General features: G+C 32.6%; 1 protein-coding gene across 1 annotated transcript in view; it reads left to right on the top strand.

Annotated features, from left to right (window-relative positions):
- Positions 1–20350, top strand: part of LOC149259041 (uncharacterized) — a 145940-nt gene extending 125590 nt beyond the window's left edge. Inside the window, exon 2 of the mRNA XM_089448347.1 lies at positions 19904–20350. Within this exon, the coding sequence (XP_089304473.1) occupies positions 19904–20280 (377 nt within the window). The 3' untranslated portion in view covers positions 20281–20350. The remainder of the gene's footprint in view (positions 1–19903) is intronic.
- The last annotated feature ends 559 nt before the right edge of the window (positions 20351–20909 follow it).

Below are 20909 nucleotides of genomic sequence, written 5' to 3'. Positions count from 1 at the left end.
TACTTCCCACCATTATTGGACACATACGATATTGCAAAACAACTCACACCAACAGAGCTAAACCTAGACTGCATGGAACAAGCCACCGATGATGAGATCAAGAACACTCACCAACATAGCAGCCAACTATAACGAATTGTCAAATTAAAACAACTCCTTCACCAGGGGAAGTGGTTCACCAAGGACCAGGTTCAACAGAAATTTCCTCACCTCATGGAGGCTCTGCACACAATGGGGACCATTGCTTCCTAAGAAGGGAGGAATGATCCAAGTGGATATTGGTGGCCACCCGCCTATTCCACCTAGACCTCCAGTTGGTTTCATCTGTTTCCTTATTTATTGCAGCATTTACTATTTTTAGCAGTTTTTCGGGTCTTGAACTTCCGGAGCAGTTTTGACCCCCTAAACGACGCTTTTTTGAGGTTCACTACAAGATTATAGTCATAGGTAGCGGCCTACCACAAATCATGTAGTACTCGGAGATATATTTCCAAAAAACTATTATACACATCAAACAAAGATAATATGACCAAGTTACGACCCCGAAAAATTGGCTACCCAACTAACCCCAACGAGAACCACAAACTCTTGGTGTTCCATCTCTTGGGGTTAGGGTTTTGGTTGTTCAGGGTTTTCCCTTATTACTTAATAATAAATAGGCCCTTGAGCCTCATTGTAACACATTTTAGAGGCATGTAGCCATCACATCTCTTATCGGAGATAAGCTATCATCGCTCAAGCTAGTTTATTTCCATTTTGTTTGTAAGCATATTTTAGTATTTTGATATTAATGAAATTAAGTGTTATTTCCGCTGCATCTTAGTATTTGTGGCTATTTCTGTAATTTGTTGTGTTCCTGTTTCATTTTGGATCAGTAAGGCTTCCTAATCTCCCTTTGCATTTGTGGAATATTATGTCTATGAAATCTATTGGAAACACTTCAGGCAGATTTTATCATGCAAATAATTATACAAAATAGCCTTTGAAACCCACATGTATTCGCATCTGTGTGGAGATGGATTTCAGCAAGGGCTTTCCTACATAAATTAATTCGACAAACCCATATTAGGTATGGGTCCAAAATTTGGACTATGAAAATATATTTTTTCATTGTAAATCTTGTTACAAGACAATATATTTCAAAACTATCCCAAGGTTGTGATGATTAAAGCGAGAAATCCAATTACAAAGTAAGATGGTGGGAAGGAGCCAAAGCATATCATTACATGATTTTTAAAGAAGATATTCCTTCAGTCAAGAACAAAGATGTGCCTTAGTAAGAGACATCAACACCCATTAATTCCCCCATCCAATCGTAGGGAACCTTGGCGGCAAGTCGAGATGAGGAAGAACGCAAAAAGGAAAATGATGACAACCTCAACACTACCAACTCTTCAAATGCTCTTCATAATACAAATTTGGAAGTTAAGGATAATTCAGGGCTATTTGGTGCTTCCTCTCTCTCTTCATAAAGCAAGGCTAAAATTTCAACCTCTTAGGTCACTCATATAGAGGAGGATGAACAATAAGAGAACTTGGATGTGGTGGGTGAGATTCGAGTCAACAAGCAGGAAATTGAATCAACAAATGTTAGAGATTATGCAATTTGGATTCAAGTGAGGAGAAAAGACAAGAACACCGCACCGAGAAAAACTAGAAGTCAAATATAGATGAACATAAACGAGAAGCTAGGCAAAGTCAAGCTTTCCAAGCCCGTTTAAATTATTGTGTATTAATATATTGCATATTTTTCTTATTTTTGAATTTTTTTACAATATATAAAAGATTTCAATATAGAATTATAATGCAGAGAGTCCGTAAAAACATAAAAACTATGTTATAAATATATTAGAATGATAAAACCACAAAATCACATAAACAAATTTTGTAACCCTAAATGTCAATGATTCTAACCATATAATCCACCCTTTATAATAAAAATCTAATCTTTTATATATATAAAATTCTAATCTTTTATATATATAAAATTCCTCAAACTTTATTTGTAAGCCAAAATCTCATTTATAACCTTTTATTTATAACCATTTTTTATTAAACCAAGTTATAATATTCCCCCAAACATTGATGTAATAACTTTCTACTTTGTACCAAAAAAAATTAATATAATAACCTCTTACTTTAATATCACAGATTTATGGATGATGATACCACATTCAACTTAACTAGCAAGTTATCTAAAAGGATATAGAAGTTTGCTTGGAAATTCTAATCCTCTTGGCCTTATCTTTTCACCCAATGTCCTTGTTGAAGTTTGGTTATTTTATTATTTAATGGCCAGCCCTCATATAATATGTGTAATAATTAAGAGAGGAGAAGGTATAATCTAAGTTTAAAAGATTTGTATAGTTGAGTACACGAAGCAAAGCATGAGTGAAATGCATGAATTAGAATGAGTATAGGTTGGGCAGTACGCTTGCACGTACTTTAAGGAACTTCGTTTATTGTAATCACGACGGACCACACGCACTTGGTGGTTTATTATATATACTTTTTTAATCACAAGTTATATGCAAAATTTCTAACTTTGGGATGTCTTAGGTAAATAATTAATTAATGGAGTGGACTTATTAGTTAATAAAAAAATTAGAAGAAATTTTTAAATTTAAATAAAAAAAATAATATATATCAGAAATTTTTAAATAATAAAAAAATCCTATTTTATCTAAAAAAGGATATTGTATATCTATTTGAACTCTAATTATATTATAATTTTAAATTAAATCTTATTAGTAATGGAATTTATTATATATAATTTTAATTATTATTATTTTTATAAATATTTGTTTTTATGTTATTTGGGCTATTTGAACTCTAACTATATTATAATTTTAAATTAAATATTATTAGTAATGGAATTTATTATATATAATTTTAATTAATATTATTTATATAAATATTTGTTTTTATGTTTTTTTTTTTTTCTCAGTGAAGACTAACCTAACTACCCATGGGGGATTTGAACCGGTGACCTATCGCAAGGAGTGCCTTAACAGCGCACCCAATCACCATCAATCCAAAACCCCGTGGGCTAATATTTGTTTTTATGTTATTTAGGTTTAGATTGACAAATTAATCATAGAAATCATTTTTTTATTTATATTTAAATGTTATTTATAAAAAAATTTAAATGAATTGTTAGTTTTTTTTTATTTATATTTAAATGTTATTTATAATTTTTTTTAAATGAATTGGGGTTAACAATTTATTAATAATTTTGGTTACAATTAATGTTTTAAAGTGAGATGAAATGATTTTAAAATTTTAAGTCTGGAGGGTTATGTGAAAAGTGTTAATTATTTAACTATGGCATATTTTAATTTAGAGACGAAATAGACTAAGCTTTTAACTATTTACATATTGAAACATATAATTTGAGAACATTTAAATTAATAAATATAATGTATATAAATTAAATTAATCTTTAGATTGAAAAAAATCATTAATATTTAATTTTTAGCAAAATAATATGATAAACATTGTTGTAATATAAATTTAATCTATTTCTAAAAATTAAACTTAAATGTTTATAAAATATAAAAATATTATTCCTATTTAATATATATATATATTTAACTTGGCAATTACATTCTAACTAGCTCAAAAAAGAAAATTAATATAGCAAAGATTAGAACGAATTCTCATGAGCTCCATAGTGAAACTGGCCGCTGGGTAGTTCCTAAAACGCCATGGATGGAAAGGATCTGCCATATTTGTGAGAATAGGAGCATCGAGGATGAAAACCACTTCCTCTTAGAGTGCCCTGCATACAACCACATTAGATCTCAATTTCACAACCTTTGTTACAATACTGACCTTCCTAGCCTTTTACAATGCCAAAATTATAGTGAGCTCGGGAGGCTTCTCTCCAAGCTTATTGAGCATAGGAATAAAATCTTAAATCAAAATAAATAATTTGTCTTTTTAGGTCCGATAGATCATTATTTGGTCTCAGCATTAACGATCATCATCATCATAAACTCTAAACATTCTCTCAATTTATTACTTAATCACTTTTCTAGTATTATTGCTTAATATATTTATGAAAATATTATATATATAGATATAAATATAAAATTTAATATATATATATATATATATATATATATATAAAACATATTTTAGGGTTTATAAATTTTATTTTATATTTTTTAATAAATGAAATATAATAAATTATAATAATGATGACATATAAAAATTAATTTCAATTTATTGGATTTAAATTTTTTATAAAAAATAATTATTTTATTTTAATAATTTGTTTAAAATATACATTATGGTTATTAAAAAAAAATCATATCAATTATTTTATTTTAATAATTTGTTTAAAATATACATTATGGTTATTAAAAAAAAATCATATTTTGATATATGTTATTTCAATTAAAAATAATAAATAATGATACTAATTGTCATATTTTAAATTAATTTTAATTTATTATATTTCAAAAAAAAATAAGAAATAAATTTTTGTATTCACGCTTCTGTGATTTATAATAAATTAAATAAAGTCTTTCAGTAGAAATCACATGAGAGAATTTTTTGGCCAAGGCTTTTCGAACCAACAAGTGTGGTCCTTTGCCATGGTCTACCTCTTCATCTAGTCTTGATGATGAATCACACTTGGTCCGAAACACCTTGGCCAAAAAATTCTCTCATATGATTTCTACTGAAAGACTTTGTTTGAGAAATAATTATCTATTTAACATTATATTTATAAAATTATATATATATATATATATATATATATATATATATATATATATATATATATATATATATTAAAAAACATTTTAGATTTATCTTTTCTTTTCGCTTTAAAATACTTTTGTACTTTAAAATATTTGATCTCTTCTTGCTCTTGGTAGGTCCACTTAAGATGGATCTAACCTAAATTTAAGTTGGTTGTAAAATATTACATTCCAACTTCATATGAAGCATTGAACCAAATACAAATCTCCCTCATACCCTAAATTAGAAACTATTTATCAAGTTGATATAAAATTACTTTACATAAAATGGCCATTGAAATATTTTATTTATGGTGCCTCTATATGTATATAAGTATGAAATTGCTACTGAAATATTAGTTAACCATGATGTTCAAGTACTTAATTCAAAATACACATTAAAATATGGAGAAGTTGCAGAGCTAGTTCATACTATAAAAGTAAAAACATAAAACATAAAAATAATAAAAAATAAATTAAATTAAATTTCCTATTTCAGTATGTATAAATTTGATATAAATTTATGTTAATTGAAACTCTATTGCAAAAGTAACATATAAGGAATTTTTTACATTTAAATTATTTATCTCTTTATATATATAGTTGATATAAAATTGTGTTACTTATATGGAAAATTGAATATTTTATTTGAGGTTGATACTAAATTTTTTGTTATTAATATTTCATTTTTAAATACAACATATTAACTCTATACACATAGAGCATGGAATGGATTTCACATCTCTTTAATAGTAGGTTGTAATATCAATATTATTTTAGATATCATGTGTAATATTCATGTTGAGTGGTGAAGAAATTACACATTTTTTTCTACTAAAAAATAAAAGCAATACATATAGACCAATTTAATATACTGTCAATTACTTTATCTATATTATTTATCCTAAACATGAAATTGCTTTATTTATAATCAACATAAAAATTATTTTTGTTAGATTCAATATTAAAAAAAAAAAATTAATATTTTTTTATATTTTTAATAACACTATTATATTATTTTATTTCTTATATAGGAGCATTTCTTCTCTCGTTCGTACTAAAATGTAAAACATCCTTAAAAAAAAAAAAAAAAATATATATATATATATATATATATATATATAAAATGTGTTGTTCATGTGATTTGAGATGTATATTAATAATCATGAGCTTTGGTTACTCAAAGTCAAAGTTGGATATTTTTTCTTTAACTCTTTTTCAAAACTTATTTTTATAATTAGGAACTTTATCCAAGTTCCAAGTAAAATGAGTTGTTCACTAAAGTTCTTTCGAGTGTCTAAAGATATATATTGTGCTTCTAAGATATTTGGTTGTGAATGTGAAGGAAAGGTGTGGGAGTAAAGAAAATGTTATTTTATTTTATTTTTTATATTTATTGATTTAATTAAAGAATTTAAAATTAATGGGTATTTTATTAATATTATTGAATTATGAATTTTATAATTAAAAATAATATAATTTTTTTTTAAAAATAGAAAATTAATGGATGCAATTAAATTTATAATATTGAGTATTTTATTTTTAATCTATTTAATTAATGGGTATTTTATTAATATTATTGAGTTAAGAATGTTGATATTTAAATTTAATTTTTTTATTTATTTATTTATTTTAAATATAATGAATTACTTGATGTAACTAGTTTTTTTAAACTTAAATTTCTCAATTTTTTGTATAAAAAATTGGAGCAACAAGATTTTATGTATAAATGGTCAAAATAAGTTATCTAAAAAATATTGTTAAAAATAATTTCCAAAATCATAATGTTATCAATCAAGTAATATCAACCATAGAAGTTGCAAACATAAATGCTTCCAACTCATACAACAAAATCATAGCCATGGCTAATTACATAACTGTCCACAATAATACAAAGATAGAAATACAATATATCAAGTTTTCTTTTGTCAAAATCCCTTTTGGTTTTTATACGTGTATCAAAAAATAGTTCCTTGGTATATAATTAATTTGAGAAATCCTTGGGCCTTCATTCACTTCAACTTCCCCTCATCATCTCATGATCTAACAACTTTGTTAATTTCTATCAATAGATGAAACTAACTATGGGATTTAGACAACATCAAGCTCGGTTTATACAACCCAACAAGCTTAACAACATTCCCCCTTTAAACACAACTATATGGATCACAATATGAATTAGGATTGCATACTAGGCCTCCAATCAACTTTATTTACATGCATAAAATGCCAACAAAGTTATCCAACAAGATGACATGAATCAACATGAATACATAGGAGAATTACGCATGTGTAAAATGGATTATACACATTTGTATCAATTCCTCATGTACTTATTCAAATGTTGCCATGACCAATCATTAGTCCAGCTACTATCAATCCTAGAAATGGGCACTAGTCCAAAAATCTTCCTCTTACACCTCTTTGACAAAGATCTGCATGCATATTGACCACCATAACAAGATTTTTGGTTCTTGGATGAACTCCTCATATTTCCATGATGAGGATGATTTTTTTCTCTCTTGTGGAGCATAAGTTACATGATGTGATTTGTTAAACCAAAGGTGCAAGGTGTCCCCATTAATCAACAAAATAAGCACTTGCCTCTAACTCAAACATATTATTATCAACCCATTTAATATTGAGCACAAGTCATGTTCTTTGCAACTCAATTGAATGACCTTTAACAATGAACAAAATAATAGTGAGTGCATAATAACCTTCATATCAATCAAGTGTAGAATGACCTCCATCCTACAACGAGGTCTCACGAAATCCAAGCCTCACTCTAATTCATTTCATGTTAGGATCTATTAGAGCAACACTAACCTTTGCACTCTTCACAAGTTCGCCACTTATATGTTTCATCTAGCACAACAACTAGGACCTAATGTCTCAAATGTTTCCCAATTTTAAAATAAATTAGGTCATCAGTAGCTAAAAAAGCATGAGAATAAAGAACATCATCAATCTTGTTGGAAATGCTGAGAGATGGGGTGAATCAATATTTTGTAAATTTCAACAATTTAAGTATCAAAACAATTAACCAATAATATCGCATCAAATGAACCCAAGATATATATGTACAATATTTTATATTATAAGGGAAGCTAGACCTTTTGCTTTACCAGCTAACAACTGGAAGGGCTACAACCCCAAGCTTTACCAACTCCCACTGGAAGGAGGCAACAACCTCCTAAAGGAATCTATAACTTCCTTCCCTAGCACCACCCTACCACCTTATATAATAAAATATGAAATAAGATCTTCTTGGGCCCCTGTACCAAGGAAAATTACTAAATTGCAACAATATCCAACATTTATAAAGGAAACTCCATACCTTAGATCATCAATACCCTTACTTGTCTTCATCAAATTTCTCCAAGACTTTAGAATAATCACCAAAGGTCATTTTTGAGTCTGCTTCAACAAACCCGCTCCAAAGCTTCTTCAAGTCTACTCAAGGTTTGGTCCAAATGCTAATGAGAGTCTACTCAAGAATTTGATACAAAGTCGACTTCAAAACTTGCTCAAGGATGCCTTTAAGTCTACTTTAAGCTTTGCACCAAAACCTTCAAAGGATTCTTCAATAGTTTGGTCCAAAGTTTGCTTCATAAATATGTCTTCTTCAAAGGTCACCAAGGACTATCCACTTCAATCGGGAATGTTCCAAATGGGATTTCTTCAAGGCACTTCTAATAAAACCTTCAAGATAGCTCAAAGAGGTTTGTGATTTTTCTTCAGGAATCACTTAATTTTTGCTTCAAGATTTCTCTAAAAGAAGGTCTCAAACAGAGGTTATAGAGTGCTCTCAGTTCTGTCCACAAAAATATTGAGTTGTAGGGCTGAAATAGATTCTTTCATAGTGTGAGTATGTACCTTCTTTAGGTTGAGTTTTGTAGCTTACTGCAAGGGCTAAAAATTTTCATAGGGGATTGAGCGTTGTACCTTATCACAGGGTTGAAATTCACTCCTACTATAGGGTCGAAGTTTGCACTAACCATAGAGAGGTCGAATTTCCTCGGGCTTTAGGCAAAAACACAGGTATGTAATAGGCCAAAATTCTATGTAAAAGTTGAGTTGAGATTACGCCAAATTTAGTCCTCCAAAATGGATGAAGTCTACTCTATAAGTAGACAAAAATATCTCTAATAATTTGTCAATTACCAAAAACCATAACCCAAATACCACAGAAATTAGAACCCAAAACCAAGTGCTTCTTCTTCATTTTGCCTCAATATTTATGAGATATGAACCTCTTATGAACCCAAATTTGTCTCTATTGCTTGCTTGGATGATTTGGAGGTCAACTGGGGCAGAGAGCTTGTATATTTATACTTGTTTAGTCACAAGAACTAGGCTAAATTTGAATGGACATGATTATTCTTGGAACCAACCTATACAAAGAGGCTTTAGGACGCTTAAAAATCAAATTTTTCCTTTCTTAGAATCTCTTCTCAATGCAAATTTTAACCAATGAATTTAGCCTTCTTAATTTATAAAATTTTACCTTCCTTTTAGGCAGCCATGAATGTTAAGGCCAAAACCCTTGGGATAATGTGCTGATATGAAACCCTTAGACTTCAAAAATTAATATCTCTCCAACCAAGAGGACCCACAAGATGTGCTACCTATCAAACGAAATGATTTGATAAGGGCTATAAATCTAGAGGGTCCCTATACTCAAATTTGCTTGATTTGTGCACACACAAAAATTATATAAATGTTGGCCCATTCACCCTTCAAAGTCATCAATTACATTTTTTCCAACAAATATTACAACTAGCGATTGCACCACATGTTGCAAAGGAAATGTCATAAGGAGGTAGCATAGGAAACAATAGCATAGAAGAAAGAAGTAAAAAAATTATGTAATTTTGTTTCTTTACTGCCATTTATTTTTATCATATGTTATGTTTCATGGAGATTCCAACCAGGGCAATATTGCAAAATATGTTCAAAATGAAGCTAATACACAACACCTTAACTCCAAAGGATTTATGAAAATGCTTTTCATTAAGATTCACTCCACCATTCCCAAATTTTATAAGTAAATGATTTATATGAGACATTTCATAGCACAAGTAATCTCATATCACCTTTAATTCACAATGCAATGGATAATAGTTTTTGTTCTAAGGGATTCAAGTTATGTATGTGAATTTTGAGACATTTTTTATGTCATTTCTAGCATGTTGTCACAATTTTGTTTTTGTGATCAAGAGTATAGAATTTTTAGGGTGGTGTTCTATGTGCACTAAAATACATGTGATGTTTAACACTATGTATGGGGTTTCGTTTTCAAGATCTATTTCTCGATACGAATATTTCAAAGGTTTTCAATAGTAGTCAAAAGATTAGGTTGTTGCACTTTCCATTTTCCATGTATCTCTTGAAAAAAATGTAGAAAACAAGAAGTAAGGCTAGTGGATTTATGTGAGCAACCCAACAGCGACTCGAACCCGAGCTTATGTTTTAGAATCCTTGAGATAATTTTATATAGCATATTTTTCATTATTTCTTCTAAGATAAGATGGTTACAGAGTTGATGAAGGCATATGAGTGTCATTTGTTTCTCTATCTTTAAATAATGTCATCACAAATCTACTAACCAGTGTGATGCTTCACATTTTATTATGTCTTTTAAATGAGCAAAGGACAAATATGTGACAACAATTAATAAATCATTTCCAATATGTTATTCAAATAAGTATTGAGGCTCATTATGTATCACGTATCATCAAGCCTAAATCATTGGATTAGCTTCAGTAGTACAAAGGAGTGGGTTCATTACATTGTGAAAACTTTCTCCATTATTTGATTTGGGTAGAGGTAGAGGCATATTTTTGGTTTTACATGTCCAGACTATAGATTCTTTCAGGTCTTCAATTTGATTATATTTTTATTTATGTTGAGAATGTAAATTGTGTTGTTTTTATTACAATTTTAGAAGCTCTATTTTTTACATAAGAAATTGAATGTGCATCCTTTGAGAGAGGTTGGCAAATGGGTCTATTTAAAGAGATATCCAAATATCTAGAAGAAAGCATACAACAAGATGTGATAGTTCATATTTTTGGAACTCAACCACCTACAAAGATTCCAACAGCAAAAGTAAACAATTGTAATGGAACCTCTGACGTCTTTACATTGTTTGGTAAAAGTAGTTATTTTATAGACCTCTCTCAGAGCAGGCTTATGTTCATTATGCTTCTCAAAATAGCACTCAGAATCTGCAACACATTTAACATATTTCAGGGGTTATAACCAGTGGGTAGAATCAAGGGAGAACCAAGTGACATTTCAGGGCTTTAGCAGCCAACATTATAAACCAAAAAAATGAAGTTGGGTCGGCTCATATATTCATAATTTTTGAGAGGTCAACCCTAAACTATTTTTTAGTATAAATGGTAGTTCAAGAGGGAAGCAACTCATTTTTGGTGCACGTATGTGGAGGATAAATGTGCAGCTGAGGCACCTTGATCACCTATAGTAGCTTCATCCCATTAATCTAGCGATCATGAATTAGATCTATGATGCACTAGTAACGTTTCTGGTCCATCTCTTGCTAAATCTGGTTCAGGCCTAGCGTTTCTGGTCCATCTCTTGCTAAATATGGTTTATGCCTATTTTTTATTTGTAGCAGAATTTGTATCACGTCCCCCTGGCCATGATCAACAAGATCCATACAATGATCATTCAAGTGTTTTCATGGGTGGTTGAAAGTATGAAACAAGTACATATAGCATTGTTGAGTCTTCAAAGGCAGGAAATGTATAGATGGTTGTTGTATGAAGGAGCGCTCCCTTCTCTTGGTAAAGTTTGGTGTTCTAAACCAAAGATACTGAGGAGGGCATCTAAACCATAGTCGATTGGTTGCACATGTTTCAAGGTAGTCCATCTTAGGTCCAGTATTGGAGGAAGGTTGACCCTCTCTTGAATATATATATTAGATCAAAGAGGGTTGTTAGTCTGGGTTAGATAAATGACCAGCAAGGAGGAAATATGTGGATAATGACTCTAATTTTCTTCAGCTGATATGATTCGTACAATCATTATCACTTGCGTACATAGACACTAGAGTATCCAAGTAAAACAACCACCACCCAACACAATATATTTTGCCAAAACATCGATCATTTCATAGTGGTTGATAATAATGAGCCCATACCTAGGTCCTCTTCCTCTCTCTCATTCATCAGGACCGGCATGACCCTCCCTTATGCAGTGACAAGATCCTCAGTCTTTGGTTCTTTTATTTTATTATGGCATATATACTATCTTTTTGCTTCACAGTTAGTTTAGAGTTCCTAGTTAAATATTAGATTATGTTTTCCTTTTCTTTTTCTTCTTACTTTGAGTATTGGTCTAGAAGTAGCATTCCCATATCCCAATTAAATGAGATTATACATGTTGGCCCCATTGACCTACTTTTGTAATCGTTCATTGGATTTGATAAAATTATTTTATCGTGTTTCCATTATGCCACAAGTCTATCATTTCACAATGTAATGTGGGCGGCTGACAACACCTTGAGGAAGATTTATTTGTTTAAGAAACTATGGTTGGGGAAATATATATTCCTCCAAAGCACCTTTCTCTTATCCAATCTATGATCATTACAATGCACTGTAGCCAACATTCAATACCAAAGTCAATTGTTATTTGCACCTAGTTTCAAATACTTACAATATCCTCGTTGCATGTCTAAGATAACTCATGCAGGGGGGAATGTGTCCCTAGGGGATCTGAATCTTAGTGTGGGTTATGAAGCGCCTCTACTTTTCCATCTAACCACAAACCTCTTTTAATAATTTCAAATGGTTTTAAATTGGTTTTGCAATGGTTTTGATAAGAGCTTTACATGTATTATTTATCCCTCTCGGTGCTTAAATGCATCCAAGGAAATATGGATCTATGATATTCTATAAAGGGCCCTTTTAAATAGTTTTCCTATCAATTTTGACATATTGAAAAACCAATGTTCTATGGGGATACATTCCCATATTTTCCATGCCTTGATGGTGGGGTGCTTGGGAAAATGTTTTTCTAGTATGGGGGACTTGTTTTCCCTTTTTTCCCAAAAGGGAGGTGTCTAGGCAGAATTACCAACTAAAGAGAATTGTATCTTTTCTTTTCAATATAAGTGGTCCTGGAAACCCATACAAACAACTCATTTTTATTATTATGGGGAATCACAAGTACATGATTATATGCTTCATCCATGCACTTGATATGTTTGTGTTATTTGTAAAGTCTTTACTTCTTTGGACCAAATCGATGTCTCTTGAGTGTCTATTGAATCCTTGAGCATTTGAGTGTCTATTGAATCCCTGATGTTTTCACATGATTTGTGTCCAATTGATCATGGTTTTCATGACTGTACAAAATTCGTTCTTACAAGTATATTTGAACTATTTTCAAAGAATCTGACGCATTTAATTTTCGGAAATTTTTCCCATTGTTAATCGCATACTTTCAAGGAGACTTTGTGTGAATCTTTCTATTCAATCTTGTTTGTTGTATGATGAGATAATTTTCTTGTCAATCTTTCTGCTCTAGATGATCATGTCATATGAAGTGTCTGGCCTTTTTCTTTCCTAGGTAGTCACCAAAGCGGCAACAACCTTTTAATTTTCTTCGGTAACTGGTCCAAACCAAGCATTAATCGTTTTCATACATTGTAGTATTGCTTTTACAATGATTAGGTATTTGGCTTACTATTATTATATTGTTTAGTATTTAATAATTTATGCTTTTTAGTTATTTCCTACTTGAATGGAACCACATCTCTCGATTTTTTTTAGTTTATGTTGAATCGTCGCAATCTACAAAGGAAAACTCAATAGATGTTTCAGACACTATTTATGTTTCTCCAGGTTACAGCGAGTGGAAAGCAAGAGTGGCATATTGTTTCTAGTGTTGGTAATTTCACTGTTATCCACAAATTCAAACAAGTTAAAAACAGTAATCACAAGTGCTACAAGAGCCCAAAGGAACTGAAAAGTTGTTATTGTTACAAGGTTGTTCCAAAAGATGAATCCATTATAGTAGATTCATGCATGATAAGTTCACTATTACAGATAACCCGGAGGCTCCACTGGTTATTGCAACACCCAAGAAAGTGAGCTCTTTCAGCATAGAAATCAGGAAATAATACCAATCTTTTCATTCGTATTTTAGGATATTTTCTCCATTATTTCTCCCTTGTCTTCTTCACAATGAAAAACAACTTCCTTCTTGGAACATTTGCCACATTTCCTTGTCACAAACATTGTTAACTCTTAGGTCAATGTCATGTGCCTAAGATATGTTTTTTGGTTCACGATCACTGGTGAACTAATGTAACATTTGTTCTTGACCATACATATTATGTTTCAATGCCTATTCCATCTTCCATTCTGGAAATATGTTATAGCATTATGCTTACTATTGTTGCAAATCAAGGTTAATTTTAGGGGCGAATAATCGCCCAAAGGCGAAATTTAAGGCTTTTTATATTTTAATGGGGCGAATTTTTAATTAAAATAATATTTTTTTTTATATATAATTAGCCCATATTTTATTTAAAAATTAATTTATTTTTTTATTTTAGCCCAGGGCGGATAAACTAACCGAATTGTATTTGATCAAAATAGCCCCATTTTGATATTTGTGGAATCGTATTTGATCAAAATCGCCCCCATTTTGATTTACAGTTTGGATTTTCTGGTTTGGGAGTGGTTTGTGAGGGTCGATTTGGTCCCGGGAGTGGTTTGTGAGGGTTGATTTGGTCATGGGATGTTAGATTTATTTTGAAATGGAGGGCGGCTCCCTGTTTTGACGGATTCAGCCCGCTGTTTTGGTGTATATGGCTCCCTGGGTTCTTGTATAAAAATGATTTTGAAATAGGTTTTTTCATCCTAGTTCACAAATCTAGCAGCAGCAGTTTCGGTGGGATATTCTTGCATTTTCAGATTTCAATCCGCTTATTCTTCTCTGGTTTCGGTATCCATTGTTTCTTGGATTTGAATGGCTCATGCCACTGCAGCAGCAACAACAACAGTCGGTACTTTTGTTGGCTGAGCGCGAGAAATTAGGCCCCTTTATTCTCATGTTCATGTAAAAGGTATATTAACTCTGCTGATATTCAAGCATGGGATAAGTAGCCGTGATCTGCACCATTTTTGCAGTAACTTTCTGGTCATTGCTGTTTTATCTGTTGATTATATCACGCCTATTTCGTTAAATGTCCGTTTCTTTTTCCTTTGGTGTTCCCTTTCATTCTGTTAGCTTTCTTATAGCTGTAGATTGTGCTCATTTTTGTGCAATCCAGATGTGTTCTTGGGTGTTTAATGTCAAAATACGCTGTCATTTTTATTTTCAGGGTTATTTTATCAGATGATAGGTTAATTTCAAATTTCAATTCGCTGAATATGTTGTGCTTCTTTGGCACAGTACGTCATATTGTTTCTTGCGGTGATAAGGGCCAGAGCAGTTGGTGCCGGCAATGATTGTTGGAACCTTCAACATAGGAAATCGCAAACATATGCATCGAGTGGCCTTGTCACATAATTTTGGTGTATCATATTGTGAGCTCAAGTTAATATGCAATGATATTTCTGTCCCTAATAATCTCTGATGGAAGAAATTCTACAGCGTACTATACTACTATTGTGGTTCTTGTGTTGATAAATCTCCTTTGCCCATTGAAATAACTACTTCAGCTAATTCTTGGTAACGATGGTCACACAATGCCCTATGAATAGTAGAATTTCCTTAAGAATCTGCAGTCCAATGAAAGAAAGTCCATCCATGTGCATATCGAAAGTTAATCCCAGTACCATCATCGATTGCACACTCAATTTGTTCCCACTGCTCTTCTCTTGCTGCTTTCAAACACAAAATAATAGAATTTCCTTAAGAATCTGCAGTCCAATGAAAGAAAGTCCATCCATGTGCATATCGAAAGTTAATCCCAGTACCATCATCGATTGCACACTCAATTTGTTCCCACTGCTCTTCGCTTGCTGCTTTCAAACACAAAATAATATCTTTGACTATAACATCTTCATACATAGTATGATCAAAATTTGAACTTGGTTTTATTCCAGAGTGAAGCATGTGAGCAGATTGAGCATGCAACAAAATTTCCTCGTAGCCTTGCTTGGCATCCATAGACTCTAGAAGCGTTTCCATTCCCAATATTAGATTTCTCCTTATTATCCACAAAATTACCCTTACAGAATCAATTAAGACAATGTCATCTTTGTTGTTCGGGTTAGATTCACTAGAAGTATTTGAATATGGAAATTTTCCCATCTTTACAGAAGTATCTATATCCCACAATAATGCACAAGTCTCATCAAACCCTGAGGCATCAATGTTATCCAAGGAAAAATCCATAGCTTCTTTTATCTGATTTCTTTCCAGGGTGAAGGCTTTCAATGTGTCTTCAAATCCGCCTTTTTGTTTGTCAATTGAGGAGCGCTCTAGATCAACCCACCCACTCTTTCCAGCAGTATAAGTTGCACTACAACCTTTCTCCTTTTCTAGACTTCTCATGCCTTCCTGTTGGGATAAAAGTGGTGGTATCCATTGTCCACTTTCAGTTACCATGGTGAAAAGCCTTGTCTACGGTGTTTGAAGTAGTTTTTCTTGAGAAAATGAATAGGTCGGAAAAATGTAGATGTATGCTCCTTTAATCTAAGGTCAACTAAGAAATTCATCAATTGAAGGTCACGTCCCCTTCCCATTATTTCTTGCTTATAAGCACAACTACAATCAACCACACACATTGCCATGGTGTCGATCATGTTCATTTGATGCTCATCGTCTTGGAAAGGAAGTGTAACCAATTCACCCTAGCTAAACTCTTGCATTTCATCCTCGGCTGCCTTACCATCTGCTTTGGTCATGAAAACAATGAAACTGATGTTCCATTGCCTTATTCGTTCTTCTTCCATTCTCGGCTGCCTCATTCTATTAATGGCATTAGGACTAGGCCAATCTAATGTCAGTGAAAGACAATTCTCATCCACCTGGCGCACTAGACTTTTTATATAAGGATTAGTTGTCTGAAGATCTTCATTATCAAGTATACTAATTGGCCTTCTACTTGAATTAATCTCATTGGCTAGTTCATCGAACCAACTTACCAGTTGTGAGACTACCTCAAAACTCAGATTTGCAAAATCCAGCTCTATGTCTGAAGATTCTTTTTGCACGATTGTTAACTTTGGATGTGAAATGACCAGGCTATGTTCCCTTGGAGTAGTATCTATAAGCACAGAATAGCTGGTGGAAATGAGTTCAACCATGGACTTGGAAGGACCTCCATTATCCCAAGGCAATTTTCTACTCCGACAACAACAGATAATTGTGGTATTTTCTCAAACAAATGTGTAGCCTACTTTTGCAGGAGTCTTTCAATTCTCTCTTGCCTCATTAAGAATACAACAATGTCACCAAAATCCTCCCTTATAAAATTATGGAAGACAGTTACCAATGTTGTGTTAATATAATCTGGTTCTACGTTGTAAATATGTAGAATTTATACAACATATCGTTGTTCATTAGCCATGAAGTTTGCCAAAACATTCAGTGCATCTTCATCTGGAGCTATAAGAAGTTATCCTTTTGTTCTATTCTCAAGTGACTGCTTGTTATTGGAAAGCTTAATCCCATGACAATGTTCTTTGAAAACCATATGTGTGAACATGGATTCAGAATCCACATATTGGTTTTGTTCTTCAGAAATGCATGTACCTGCAATAGACCTCAATTTAGCCTCTGCAACATTTTTGAGCATGACCATGGCAATTCCCACCTCGTTTATTGTTTTCTTATCATTTGGAAAATTGAAGGAAACTGTTTGAGAACCTTTGACATCCCCTGCATTATATATCAGTTGGATCCCACAAAAAGGAGCAGCAACCAAATTTACCATATTCCATTCCATATAAATACCCCCAGAATTTGTCAGAGCCTGAGGATGATTTTCCTAAATTTGAAGGTAGTTCTGGTAACAAGCAATTTCTTCGTCCACTTTCCCCATAAATTTTCAATGCATCACCCAGGTTATTCTATACCTCCAAAAAGATGGAGTCCAGGATGATAGAATATTTCTAGAGTGGTAATGCCAACTCTTGTTCATAAAAAGCGTTGGATAAATACCCGAAGGCAAATAGATAGTCAATACACAATTGGATTGTTGGTTGGTAGCGCAAAATTACATCTTGAAGCTCTCTCATAGCCTTTAATACATTTCCTTGGCTCAATTGAACATCCAAATATAGGCTTCAACCTGATTGCCCCCTTATAATAAACAAGGGCCTTCTGTAAACCCCCTGCTTCCATTAATAGCCCAGCCAAACACAAATACTCCAGTCCAAATGATGATGATGCTACGGGTCCCTCAAAAAGTATAAAAACTTCATTCACTAGGCAACGCAATTATTGCATAGTTCTAACTGGGGTAACTTTACCCTTAAATTCCTTTTCTGGCAGTGGCCCTTTCTGCATTGACAATTCTTACTTAGACAATATGTTCATTGAATTCTCCATAGGCATGAAAATAGATAATTTCTGCAAACTTCATTCTTACCTCTGAAATCCTGTTTATGGTTAGAATAAGCACCAGATTTTCAATATGGCTTCTTCCATTTGCCCAATCTATAATCAGTTTTGAATCCCCCATATCTTAGAGACCATCAATTCCTTTTTAAGTTGCACATTTCAGAAGTAACCATAAAGTGTAAAACTCAGCTCTATTATTAGTCCTCTGGTCTGTTGCATACTTGAAAGAAACATAACGTTTTTCTATTAAATACAAAATGCTACTAGTTTCACATTTCCTTGGAGTTCCTTGATAGGCACTGTAAAAAAAAACCAGCCTTATTTTTGTTGATCTGTGGAACCTTAAGAATTCTTGGACGTTTGACTTTTTCAGGTTTTCATGACCCTCCATAGGCATATCTAATTTGATGGCATACCTGAGTTGAAGGATTATCTATATCTTGGAATATCATGTGATAAAAGAAATTCTTGTATGTAGTGATTTGACCTTCGAAGTAATATATGCAACATATCTCAAATAAAAATTCATTTGTTGTCATTGGTGGCTTGCCAAACCTATTGCTCTAAGTCCAAGGGTTGACTTAGTTTATTATCTATATTTTAGAGAGAATGTAAGCATCCTCATCAATTCTGCCATATTGCATATTCCTGCCCCTATTAGATATGCCATGCAAATATGTGTGGACTTCAGTTTGAGTGCCAATAGACTACTGCGATATGAGGTGATTAAAATGAGAATGAGAACCTACGCCTATATACCCTAGGCAAGTGCCCCGAGTTTGGGAAAACCCGAGTTGTTGGCTACAGTATTAGGGTGATCCAAACCTATTACTCTAAGACCAAGGGTTGACTTAGTTTATTATCTATATTTTAGAGAGAATGTAAGCATATTCATCAATTCTGCCATATTGCATATTCATGCCCCTATTAAATATGTCATGCAAATCTGTGTGGACTTCAGTTTGTGTGCCAATAGACTTCTGTAATATGAGATTATTTAAAATGAGAATGAGGGTCTACTTATATATCTCATAAGTATTTCTCGTATTCAGTGTTGTAAGTAGTAGGATCTTCAAAACGCTAAATGAGCTTTGTGTACAGGCTCAGGGAAACAAAAGCGATCCTTTTCAATTTCGAAAGCTTGCTTTTCTTCCTCAATCTTAGTCACATGCTTGATTTCTGATTCATGAAGTGGAACATCAAACAAAGGGCCATCGAAACTAGCTCTGTTATCATGTACTGAATTCTGTCAATCATGCATATCACTAATGGGAATCCCATTTCTTAGGCAGAGACCTGAGTCGTTGGCTATAGTATTAGGGTGATCCAAACCTATTGCTCTGAGTCCAAGGGTTGACTTAGTTTATTATCTATATTTTAGACAGAATGTAAGCATCTTCATCAATTCTGCCATATTGCATATTCTTGCCCCTATTGATGAGGCAAGAATATGCAATATGGCCAGGGTTATACAGCCGCTGCTAGCAATTCTTATGGTGGAATATACAATACGGGTGACAGTCATAACAGGAATGATAATCATGGTCGAGGTTACACAGCCTCTGCTAGCAATTCTTATCGTGGAACCTACAATAAAGGTGAAAGATACAATGCCAATGAGAATTATGGTCAGGGTTATACAGCCTCTGCTAGCAATTCTTATGGTGGAACTTATATGGGCAGTAAGAATAATGAGCAGGGTTATCCCATGTCTGCTTCCAATAGTTATGGTGAAAGATGCTATGGCAATCAGAATCATCATAGCTATGATAGTTCACACCAACAAATTCAGTCTTCTGTCTCTATTGATGGGTACCATGGCTACCAAGGACGAATGGGCATTCACCAGCAAAATGGTAGAACAAATTCCTACTTAGATCAGGATAGCATGATGCCATTTGGCAATAGGAGTCAGCACGCAGTGAGAAATTCTCAATCCCATGTTCTTCCAAGATATGGAGGTTACCAGCAGTAATATCCAGCCTATAAACACCAAATGCTGCGTCCATCTGAGGGTGCAGGACAAGAAATTCATCAGAGACAAACTTACTCAAATTCCGAACACAGTGTTCAATAAATATTCAGTTTTAATGCAGAAAAGTAATGATGACCGATAATGACAGGCCAAGGCTTTTGGGCCCAGGTCATCTGTAGCAGGTCTTTAGAGGATTGTGTATTTAGAATTTGGTAGCTTGTCTGTAAAACGTTGAAAATCCCGTGTTCTAAGTTTTTACAATCCTGTGTTCTGTTAGCAACAGTGTCTTTGTTGAATTTCGATTTCTGTCATTAACATTCAGAGTCTAAGGATTGCAATTTCAATTTTATTCTAATATAAATTATTTTATTCTAATTATATTATGGTTTTGTTCCAGTTGCGCTTTTATAAAGTTGTTAAATCATAAAATTATAAATGATTATTCAAGATGTACAATAAGTTTTGAGTTGCCGTAAATGCCGTGCAACTTTGTGCACTAGGATTTTCGTTACTCAACAAGTCGCGGTATTACTGCTGTCATTGGTTCCCAGAGAATTATGCGTTGGAAGGAAAATAAAATAGATGGTAAGGGAAGAAAACCCAAAATTGAAGTTATGAGAAATTAATTT

The sequence above is a fragment of the Pinus tabuliformis genome, chromosome 6, assembly GCF_031772625.1.
Source record: "Pinus tabuliformis cultivar Carrire ecotype Pingquan chromosome 6, CPIR1, whole genome shotgun sequence".
NCBI classification, from domain to species: Eukaryota; Viridiplantae; Streptophyta; class Pinopsida; order Pinales; family Pinaceae; genus Pinus; species Pinus tabuliformis.
Note: the sequence above shows the minus strand (reverse complement) of the source record. Positions and strands in the feature narration are given on the sequence as shown.